Consider the following 11,389-nt stretch of genomic DNA (forward strand, 5'->3'; position numbering starts at 1 on the left):
GTGGGCACTGCTGAGGGAGGCCTGCAGGGGGAGACTCTAGCAGCGCGGAGGTGGTGCCAGACAGGTGCAACCCAAATAGGTACTGGGCAGGGAATTTCAGGGGAAACTGAGGCTCCAAGCTGCAAGGCCCAAGCAGGCCTGGAAAGACAGAGGTGTTCAGCTCAACCCTCTGTTCCTTATTTGCTGAGCGACAGATTTCCCCGCGAGGGCTGTGTGGTAGGATGGCTCAGTCCTTTCTGTCTGACTCTGGGCTCTCAAGGGCCATGGACGTGAGCAAGGGGAGAGGAGGGACTGCCTGGGAGTGGAGAGGGACTGAGGGGAGGTTTCAGCTTTGGGCTGGAAGGGGGTTTGGCAGGAGGTGGGGAGGAGGCAGGGGGTCACAGTCAGCCTGACTCTAGGGAGGCAGCCATGGTGGCCCGGGGGAGGGGGGCTCTCCCGTCGTGGGTAGGTAGTGGTTAGACTTGGCCTCTGTGTTTCCTGCAGCCATGGGCAGCGCAGGCCCTGGCGGGCGTCAGGGCCCCCCTAAGAGCTGCATGAATGTGTGTCCAGTGGGAGGAGAAGGGGGAGGACCAAGAATCCAGGAAAAGGATGGCCCTAGAGGGGTGACATCTGAGTTTGGTGGCCACTGTCCTTGCTGGAGGCAGGCAGAGTTGGTTGGTGGGATTTCTCTAAAGATGTCGAGGCTAGGGGAGCTTTCTCCCCAAAGAAAATGAAAAAGAAAGGAAGCTCTGAGAACTGGGTGTGGAAACCAACCCCATTCCCACGCTCTGCTTTGTCTAAGGCCAGGTTTCCTGGAAGCCTGAGACAGGAGTCTTGTTGGGGACATTTACGGAGGGTCTCTCAGTGGATGGAGGTCAGGGCAGGGAAACAACGAGGCAGGGACGTGGGCTCGGCTGGAGGCTGGCCGCGGCCTGGTCCCACGGGAGCATGCGGTGCACCAGGTAGCCCGCCTTGAGGCAAGAGAGCCAGGCTTTGTCCCCAGGTGTCAGGCAGGCACTGGCTGTGGGCTGCCACCTGCCCAGTGAGCAGCCGAGGGCAGTTCTCCGGCCGAGGGGCCGCTCGGTGCCGTTAGCAGCTGAGAATGGATGCCCCTGCCTGGCAAAGGGTGCCCGGGAGGGTGCCCACAGCACCCCCTCAGCTCCTTCCCTTCCCCCAAACACGAAATTCAGTCACCCCACGACAGGAAAGCCCATGGCTGGAAAAGGGAATTGGCCTTGAACACCTGGACGCAATAGAGAGACCGTCCCTCGCGCCCGAGGCCTGACACCCTGAGCGCCCCCGCCCCCCTGGGGCCGCGCAGCTGCTCAGGCCCCTCTTGCTTTCCTCCCACAGACCCTGCCATGAACCAGCCCGCCCCCGGGGCCCCCGGCCCGCCCCGCCGCGTGCGGCTGAAGCCCTGGCTGGTGGCCCAGGTGAACAGCTGCCAGTACCCAGGGCTTCAGTGGGTCAACGGGGAAAAGAAATTCTTCTACATCCCCTGGAGGCATGCCACGAGGCACGGCCCCAGCCAGGACGGGGATAACACCATCTTCAAGGTAAGCCCAGGGCAGGGGGTGAGCCTGCACCTCTGAGGCACCCGCCCCCCAGAAGAGGAACACACACACTCACACACACACACACAGAGCCCACACATCCACACACACCCCCCACTCATGCACACGCACCTCCTCAAGGTTGGCTACTCTCCCAGCTACCTTGCTGCAGGTGACGCCAGGCCTGGACTGAGGGGATGCAGATGTAGCCACAGGATACACCTTTTCTAACCTGTACCCCAGAGCAAGGTGGGAACTAAGGGTCCCTGGGAGACCTTCCTGCACCTCCTCCTACAGACTGCTTGTTCTTGTCTTACCCTGTCACACATGAGGACATGTTTAGTGTCCACATATGCTAAAAGAAGCTAACAATTCACCTATAATCTTTTTTAATTTTGTTTTTTTAATTGACATATAATTATACATATTTATGGGGTACATAATGGTATTTGGGGTTTTTCTTTTTTGTTTTTAGAGATGGGGGGGTCTCACTATGTTGCCTGGGCTGGACTTGAACTCCTGGGCTCAAGTGATCTTCCTGCCTCGGCCTCCTGAGTGGCTAGGATTACAGGTGTGAGCCACCATGCCCTCACCTGTAATCTTAATGCTAGGAGGTACCTAGTATAATAGTTTTTGCTTATATTTTCAGTTTTCCGTGTGTGTGTATGTATGAAATGCAAAATTGGAATCAAGCCATCTTTCTGTTTTATAACCTACATTTTTTCACCCAATGGCAGGAACAGCTTTTCTTTCCAACACGTCTGCTTCACTTTTGGTGACTATGGAAAGTTCCACTGAAGGGTTTAGCACAATTTGGTCACTTGGTCTCATTTTTTGGACACTTCAGGTTGCTTTTAAAACCTGAAGTTAAGAACCACATTGCCACGTAGACTCTCTTAACTCTTACCCTTTATTCATCCTAAATTATTTCTTTGGGGTGATTCCCTAGACTTAAAAATTGCTGGGTCAGAGATAATGCTTACTTTTTAAACTTTGGATACATATTTTCTTAGACTTTGTACTTGATCGTTAGCTTTTCAAAGTTCTTTTCCTAATCCATGTCTGATTTTTGTGTAGGTAATCCAGTCACACAATTCAAAATTACAAAGGCATAAAATAGTTTACAGCAAAATCTCTTCCTCCCATCCCTGTGCCCAGCCCCCACCCCAGAGGAAATAGTGTTACCATTTTCTGGCTGATTCTTCCCCAGAGATTTTTGCGCATGCGCAAGCTAACATCACCTATCCTTTGCCTCACTTTTCACAACACTGGTAGATGTATACATACTCTTCTGCACTTAATATTTCTGGGAGATTGCTACATGTCAGTATTTATGCAAAAAGTTCCCTCCTCTTTTCTTGGGTGCTGCCCAGTGCTCCGTCCTATGGGTTGGCCGTAATTTAACCAGCCCCTCACTGATGGACATTGCATTGGGTGTTTGGGTCATTTTGCTTTTACAAATAGTGCTGCTGTAAATAACCTTGTATGTGCAAAATTGTGTGTGGATGCTTCTGTACTCTGTAGGATAAATTCCTAGAAGTGGAACTGCTGAGTTAAAGGGTAGAGACATTGGTAGCCCTGGCCTCACCAAGTTGCCGTCCAAAGTAATGCCAACGAGCCGTCCCACGTGCAGGCACCGCTCTGAGTGCCGTGTGCGCATCAACACCTTGAGTCTTTGCTGCCGCCTTGCAGGGTGGGCACTGTGAGGAGGAGACCGAGGTGAAGTGACATGGCCAGGCGCAGGGCTGGCCGGGGGCGCATTCCAGATTCAAACCCAGCCTGGCTCCAGAGCGCTTGCCCCATCCGCCACGTTACACTGTCCTCCTTAGAGACTGCACCGCTTCACCCTCCCCGCAGCAGGGACTGTGGATGCATCTCACTGCACCTACATATCTCAGAGCTCGTTGGCACCCTGAGAGTGAGGGCAGGACTGTGGCACCCCACGCTGCAGACGAGACCTTCGGCTCAACTGAGCCCGGCCTGTGGCTGAAGTTCTCCCCACACAGAGGGGGCTCCTAGGGGACAGGAGGCGGCTGGGGCTGGGGCCAGGGAGAGATTTTTTCTGCAGCCAGCTGTCCTCTCTTCCTGCCCCAGGCCTGGGCCAAGGAGACGGGAAAGTACACTGAAGGGGTGGATGAGGCCGATCCGGCCAAGTGGAAGGCCAACCTGCGCTGTGCCCTCAACAAGAGCCGCGACTTCCGCCTCTTCTATGATGGGCCCCGGGACATGCCGCCCCAGCCCTACAAGATCTACGAGGTCTGCTCCAATGGCCCTGCTCCCACAGGTATCAGGCATGGCCCCATGTGGGCCACCCAGGAGGCTGTGTGAGGTCCCAGCCCCCAGCCATGACCTCTCGCTGCAGGCAGGCCCAGTGGGCTGTGGTCCAGGACGCACTCCCTGGGTCATGGGTGGGTCAAGACTGGCTTGGCATGGGATCAGGGACCCGGGTCCTTTCTCCTCGCCACCAACTCCTGGTGGCTGTGCCCTTCACCTCGTCCCGTGTTCGGGCAGTTTTGGAAGGGGCAGAAGCCGCAGCAGGAGTCCCGGGGAGCCTTGCTTCTCCTCTGCGGTTAACTCCTTTCCTGTCCTGCTCTTGTCTCCTTTGCTGTGCAGAGTCCCTGCCTGCTGACGATTACGATTACGCTATTGGAGCAGGAGAGGAGGAGGAGGAGGAGGAAGAGGAAGAGGTGAGAGTGGGGGAGGGAAGCGGGGAGGGGTCATTTTTCCCAGAGTCTGCCTGCACCGTGGAGGGTCCTGGGCAGGGGCTCTCTGCAGCCCACTCCCCTGGAGCCTGCTGCCCTCTCTGGAGTTCTGGGATTCTGAACGGTAGGAAGGAAGTCCCCACCTGCACCTCCCTGGGGCTTTGTTGCTACCCAGCGTGCTCACAGGCCATCTGACCCTCACAGCAGTTAGGGCTTGGTGGTTTTACTGCCTACAGAGGGAAAATGCGGAAACTGGAGCACTGAGAGCTTTTATCACCTGCCTGGGATGGCCAAGCTGGGACTGGAGGCAGAAGGCTGGGGGAATTGCCTTGTGGTTCTTTTTTTTTTTTTTTGAGACAGAGTCTCACTGTGTTGCCCTGGCTAGAGTGCCGTGGCATCAGCCTAGCTCACAGCAACCTCAATCTCCTGGGCTCAAGCGATCCTTCTGCCTCAGCCTCCCGAGTAGCTGGGACTACAGGCATGCGCCACCATGCCCGGCTAATTTTTTCTATATATTTTTAGTTGTCCAATTAATTTCCTTCTATTTTTAGTAGAGACAGAGTCTCGCTCTTGCTCAGGCTGGTTTCGAACTCCTGAGCTCAAACAATCCGCCCGCCTCGGCCTCCCAGAGAGCTAGGATTACAGGCGTGAGCCACCACGCCCGGCCTGCCTTGTGGTTCTTGTGTGTTATTTCCCCAGTATCATATCAATTTAATCACTGGGCACGGTGGCTCATGCCTGTAATCCTTTGGGAGGCCAAGGTGGGAAGATCGTTTGAGGCCAGGAGTTCAAGACCAGCTGGGGCAACACAGCAAGATTCCGTCTCTAAGAAAATAAAATATTAATTAGCCAGGCATGGTGGCACATGCCTGTAGCCCTACCTACTGGGGAGGCTGAGGCAGGAGGGTTGCTTGAACCCAGAAGTTTGAGGTTTCAGTGAGCTATGAAGATGATGCCACCACATTCCAGCCTGGGTGACAAGAGTGAGACTCTGTCTCAAATAAATAAATAAATAAATAACCTGTTCTCCCTTCTCCCTCTGTGATCTCTTCCCTCCCTCCTCTTCTCTTCAGCTTCAGAGGATGTTACCAAACCTGAGCATCACAGGTGGGGCTGGAGGTGGTGTGGTTGAGGTTCTGGTATATGAGAAGCTACAGGTACCGTAGGTACCTGGGAGGGGGGTGGCAGGGAGCCTGGGAGTAGGCGGGCTTGGGAGGCAGTTCCTAGAGTGGCATCAACAGCTGTGCGCTGTGCACCCTGGCCTTCTGCAGAAGCAGTGCCACCTGGTCCTGCCATGGCCCCCTATTCTTTACCTAAAGAGGATGTCAAGTGGCCACCCACCCTGCAGCCGCCTGTAGTGATGGTCCCCCCTGCTCCGGACCCCAGGCTCCTGGCCCCTCCTCCTGGTGTCCCCGCTGGCTTCAGGGAGCTTCTGCCGAGCATGGAGCCTGGGCCCCTGGCTGCCAGCCTGCCCCCTGCAAGCGAACAGCTCCTGCCCGAACTACTGATCAGCCCCCACATGTTGCCACGTAAGGACCCAGCAGCTGGGCAGGGGGTTTGGGGAGGGTCTGCAAGGAGGGTGGGGGACAAAGTGGGAGAACTGCCAGGGCTGGGCCTGGCCGCTGGGCTGCAGGATGGGGAGGCGTGGGGCTCACACAACCCCTGCCCCACAGTGACCGACCTGGAGATCAAGTTCCAGTACCGGGGTCGGCCACCCCAGGCTGTGATCATTAGCAACCCGCACGGCTGCCGACTCTTCTACAGCCAGCTGGAGGCCACCCAGGAACAGGTGGAACTCTTTGGCCCCGTGAGCCTCGAGCAAGTGCGTTTCCCCAGCCCCGAGGACATCCCCAGCGACAAGCAGCGCTTCTACACAAACCAGCTGCTGGATGTCCTGGACCGCGGGCTCATCCTCCAGCTTCAGGGCCAGGACCTATATGCCATCCGCCTGTGCCAGTGCAAGGTGTTCTGGAGCGGGCCCTGCGCCTCAGCCCATGGCTTGCGCCCCAACCCCATCCAGCGGGAAGTCAAGACCAAGCTCTTCAGCCTGGAGCATTTTCTTAATGGTAAGGGGCTCCGCTGTGATCCTCCTGGCCTCGCCCAGGAGCACAGTTCTAGCCTCTGAGTAGGGATCTTGATCTTGATGCAGAGCTCATCCTGTTCCAGAAAGGCCAGACCAACACCCCACCACCCTTCGAGATCTTCTTCTGCTTTGGGGAGGAGTGGCCTGACCCCAAACCTCGAGAGAAGAAGTTGATTACTGTACAGGTACATCCCCTACCCCCTACCCCCTACACCAACTCTGCCTTGGCTCGACTGTGGGGAATCCTGGGGCTAGGCCCTTGCCCCAGGGTGGAGGCTCAGGGCTCTCTGGGCAGCCTGAATTTGGCTGCCAGAGACAAAGGCCCAGGGCTAGAGAATGCAGTCTACCACCTGTCCCTCATGGGAGCCCACATGCACCCTGCATCTGGCAGCCCTGACATGGGTCTCCCTGTCCTGTCTCCTCTTTGCCTCCCAGGTGGTGCCCGTAGCAGCTCGCTTGCTGCTGGAGATGTTCTCAGGGGAGCTCTCCTGGTCAGCTGATAGTATCCGGCTACAGATCTCAAACCCAGACCTCAAAGACCACATGGTGGAGCAGTTCAAGGAGCTCCATCACATCTGGCAGTCCCAGCAGCGGTTGCAGCCTGTGGCCCAGGCCGCTCCTGTGGGAGGCCTTGGTGCTGGCCAGGGACCCTGGCCCATGCACCCAGTTGGCATGCAGTAACAAGCTGCAGATGGTGACTGGCCCGGTTTCCTTGGTGGCTGTGCAGACTGATAAGGAGGTGCGACAGCCCCGGTGGGCACCTGGTGGCTGCGGCGTCCTACCCCCGGGTTTCCTGGAAGTGGACTTGGGCAGAGAAGGAGAGGAAAGAGAGGCCTGAGACCCATGTTCTCCTTCCTGGGCCTGCCTCTCCTGTGCTCGCTCTGGTCTGGTCTGCCAGGCTCTGGAGAAACAACCTGCAGTCCCTGTGAGCAGGCAACCCTGGGACCTAGTTGTACAAGAGGAATTGCCCCAGGGTGGCCCACTCTTGTGGCTGCCCCATTTCATTTGGCAACAAGAGCCAAGGAGCGTTGTGGGCAGGGTCCCCCCCAGCAGGGCCTCTGCAGGACGTCGGCCTGACTTTGGGGTTCCCTGGTTTGAGCCTCACTTCTTCATCTTCCTCCCTCCTGAGAAAGATATGAGCATGAAGGTATCATATCAGATACTTAATTAAGGCTGGCAGCTACCCCACATCTTGAGAGTCCAAGAACATGGGGTAGAAAGAATTTTATGTATTTTTTGATTAATAAATGTTAAAAACAGACTCAGCTGTTTCTTTACTTTTCCAGTACCAGTTGCTGTTTCCAGTATGAGACCCTATTTCGGATGCCAGGTGGCCCTCTCCCCGAGTACCCGACCCCAGCTCAGGTGCTGGCACAGTGAGAGCCTACATTCCAGGCTGATGAATCAGTCACCTTCCTAAACCTCACCTGGCCGGCTTTGCTTTCCAGGAGGAAGCTAGCTGAAGCACAGGTGTGGAATGTTAAATGTGTGCAGTCTAGAAACCTGTCAAAACCAATTTTCCCATAAGAAATGGCGTAAAAGGAAGGGCTAGTATTGCAGCTGCATTTGGGACCACTGTAATCTGTCATGCTTATATATTCATGTGCTATTAAAAATACTAGGACAATGCATGCAAATGGTAGCTCACTTTTTGAATCTGGCTCATAGTTGTAATTTTCTGGCCTGATCAATTTGTTGTTATCTTTTCATTATGGATGATTTTAAACATTTGTGAAAATAGGGAGACTGCTATGAAGTATGTGGCAACTTCAGTGATTATCAGTCTGCAGTCAATCTTTCTCGACACTCCATCTCTACCCCTACCTGAGATTATGTTGCAGCAAATCCTGGGCAGAACATTTCATGTGTAAATATGCAGCATGTATCTCTGAAAGACAAGGACAATCTAAAAATTAAAACCACGAAGTCAATGTGAAGAAATTAATTTTTATCAAATATCCAGTGTTTAAAAATTTAATTGGAAATTTTATTCCCTTTCAATTTAACTGGAAAAAAATGGCATTGTTTCCAATCGCATATTGTGTTAACATATTTTGTCTCTTGTATTTCCAATAAATTGTTACTTAGATCTAGATTCTAGAGGCCTGACTGGATTCAGGTTTTTGTTTTGACTACCTATTAATGGGCATTTGAGTTGTTTCTATCATTAGTTATTATAAATGAGGCAGTGAATAAACAGGCTTGTGCACACTTTTTTATTTAGAGACGGGGTCTTTCTCTGTCTCCCAGGCTGGAGTGCAGTGGCCTGGTCATACTGTTCTCTGTAACTTTGAATTCCTGGGACTTGTGCCTACTTTTTGTCTTTTCATATTTTTGCCAGTGTATCTTTGGGATAGATCCCTACAAATGGGACTTTTGGGCCAAGGCATAAATAAGTATGTAATTCTGCTAGATACTGGTAAAACCCCTGCTATGGTTTCGACGTTTGATCCCTCTAAACCTCATGTTGAAATTTGATCCTGAATAGTCGAGGTGTTTTTGTCATAGGGACAGATCTCTCATGAATAAATTAGTGCCCTCCCTCAACAGAGAATTCTCACTCCATTAGTTTCCTAGAGAGCTGGTTGTTAAAAAGAGCCTGACACCTCCCTCCTCTCCTTTCTGCTCTGTGTGATCTTAGCCCCTTCCAGCTCCCCTCCTGCCTTCTGAGTGGACGTGGCCCGACACCCTCACCAGATGCAGATGCCCAATCTTGAACTTTCCAGCCATCAGAACTGTGACCCAAATAAACCTCTTTTCTTTACAAATTACCCGGCCTCATGTAACAGTTTACAGCAACACTAAACGGACTAAGACAACCCACATAAATGTATGATAGACAGTGTTTGGCCCCACAGCCTCACCAAGAGAGCATATTGTCACTGCTTTGATTTTTGGTGACTTGTGAGAAATAGTATCTCAGTGCCATTTCTCATTATAAGCAAGGCTGAATAGCTTTTCATATGGTTAAGTGGCCTGTGCAGATATTTTTTTTAAAAAGAAACAATTTTAGAATAGTTTCAGATTTACAGAAAAGTTGCCAGTAGAGTTCCTGTATACCCCAAACGCAGTTTCCCCAATTGTTAACATCTTACATGCACTATAGTACATCTGTTGACAACTAATGAAACCATATGGATACATAATTATTAACTAGACTCCATACTTTATTTGGATTTCATTAGTTTTTGTCTAATATCCCTTTTCTGTTCCAGGATTCCCTCCAAGATAACACATTACATTCACTCATCACGTCTCAGCCTCCTCTGGTCTGTGACAGTTTCTCAGACTTTTCTTGTTTTTGATGATCTTGATGGTTTTGAGAACTGGTCAGGTGTTTTTTAGAATGTCAGTCTGGATTTATCTGATGTGTTTCTCATGGTTTTTATATGGAATACCACAGAGGTAAAGTGTCATTCCCAGCACGTCACATCAAGGGTACATACTGTGAACGTGATTTATCACTGTTGATGTTGACCTTGATCACTTGGCTTAGGTTGTGTTGGATAGGTTCCTCCACTATAAAGGTACTCCCGCCACACCACTTTTCTATACTGTACACACATACAGTTTCAGAATTATTAACCTGCACCCCTTTAAAAAACTTTACCTGCTGGAGTATAGTGCTTAAGTACAGTTCCTTGTGTCTTTAGTTTTCAATCATTTACAAAGGTTAGCACCTTTTCTCCCCACAGGCCTGTGCAGTTCTCTTTCCTCTTGACACTGAAATTCGTTGTTAACATTTAAGATTAGATGTCACCTATCTGATTTCTAGCTTCTCTCAAAAAATTGGCAAAAACGAGAACATTGTCACATATTCCCCAATGGCAATAATCAGCTGAGACTTTAGATGGGGAATGTTCTCCCAGTTCAATACAGTCCTCTCCCAGCTGCTTCACTCCTCTCATCACTCAAACCCTTGTCCCTGAAGGCACGACTTTGCAACCTCTGATGAATGGCAAAGCAGGAAGACTCAGAGTAGGTGAATTCTGTAAGCTTGGAAGGCCCATGTACACTACACCACCACTAGTGGACTAGCTTCCCCAGTACTGGCGGTGGTTCAGTAGCTGCCAAAAATATTCCTTGGGTTTCTACTTATCGGTTTCTTAAAAATAAAAACAACAAAAAACCTGGCTGCCACTTCCTTTAGATCTCTACCATTGTAGCAGCCAGTTGTGTATGAACACTATCCAAAAGAAGTCACAAGACAAAACAAATTCCAGAGGTAAAGGCAGGACAGTGCATGCTGCAATTCACTGCTCCCTAGCCATGCTACGCTCCACTTGGTAGTGGCCTTTGACTGCTCTAGTGACCTGTGCTGAAGCCTGATGCTCATAGCCCTGGGGATGATCCCATCCCTTCAGGACCCAGTACCGTTTCTCTCTATCCCTTCTTCCAAGCTCCTCCTTCCCACTAAGTTTATCCTTGCATCCAACTAAATATTCTCTTTTAATTTGACTCCTTCCTTTTATTTAGCTTTTGTTTGACTTAAAGAACCTACCCCTTTTTAGTCTTTGTAGAGTAGGAGAGGATATTGATGGCTTTTCCCATTTTTGCTGAAGAAGCATTCTTGGAAAGCAACTTTCTCATTTGCTGTTACCTATCCCAAAAAATCGGGCATACTTTGTTGCATAATCTTGGATTTTGAGGGTCTCTATGTTTTGGCTTTCATATTGTAAAATGATTCACTTACACCAGGGCCACACAATGTGAACATTTACATTAAATTCATGAGGCGCTGGTACCATTCAAAAGCACAAGTTTCTTTATGCCTTATGTATACTACATTTGTGATTTTTTTTTTGGAGGCAGAGTCTCACTCTGTTGCCCAGGCTAGAGTGCCATGTCGTCAGCCTAATTCACAGCAACCTCAAACTCCTGGGCTAAAGCAATCCTCTTGCTTCGGCCTCCCGAATAGCTGGGCTACAGGGGCATGCCAGCACGCCCGACTAATTTTTTCTATTTTTATTAGAGATGGGGTCTCACTCTTGCTCAGGCTGGTCTCAAACTCTTGACCCTCAAGTGATCCTACCTGCCTCGGCCTCCCAGAGTGGTGGGATTACAGGTGTGAG

At 51.3% G+C, this 11,389-nt stretch overlaps 1 protein-coding gene across 1 annotated transcript; it reads left to right on the forward strand.

The window, feature by feature from the left end:
* The first annotated feature begins 1,337 nt into the window (after positions 1-1,337).
* IRF5 (interferon regulatory factor 5) lies at positions 1,338-7,479 on the forward strand. The gene is made up of 8 exons (XM_012664792.1): positions 1,338-1,535; positions 3,627-3,816; positions 4,146-4,219; positions 5,308-5,341; positions 5,506-5,763; positions 5,908-6,300; positions 6,384-6,502; positions 6,753-7,479. Exons 1-8 carry the CDS (start codon positions 1,341-1,343, stop codon positions 6,996-6,998), a joined length of 1,509 nt encoding a protein of 502 aa, XP_012520246.1. The 5' UTR covers positions 1,338-1,340; the 3' UTR covers positions 6,999-7,479.
* The last annotated feature ends 3,910 nt before the right edge of the window (positions 7,480-11,389 follow it).

The sequence above is a fragment of the Propithecus coquereli genome, unplaced genomic scaffold (assembly GCF_000956105.1).
Source record: "Propithecus coquereli isolate 6110/MARCELLA unplaced genomic scaffold, Pcoq_1.0 Scaffold91, whole genome shotgun sequence".
NCBI lineage: Eukaryota > Metazoa > Chordata > Mammalia > Primates > Indriidae > Propithecus > Propithecus coquereli.

Excerpts from the sequence above, each read along its gene's own strand:
- IRF5 (XM_012664792.1), top strand. The coding sequence starts at position 1,341 with ATGAACCAGCCCGCCCCCGGGGCCCCCGGCCCGCCCCGCCGCGTGCGG. Across the intron at positions 4,220-5,307 it reads AGGAGGAGGAAGAGGAAGAG|CTTCAGAGGATGTTACCAAA; the intron begins GTGAGAGTGGGG and ends TCTTCTCTTCAG. Across the intron at positions 6,301-6,383 it reads CCTGGAGCATTTTCTTAATG|AGCTCATCCTGTTCCAGAAA; the intron begins GTAAGGGGCTCC and ends ATCTTGATGCAG.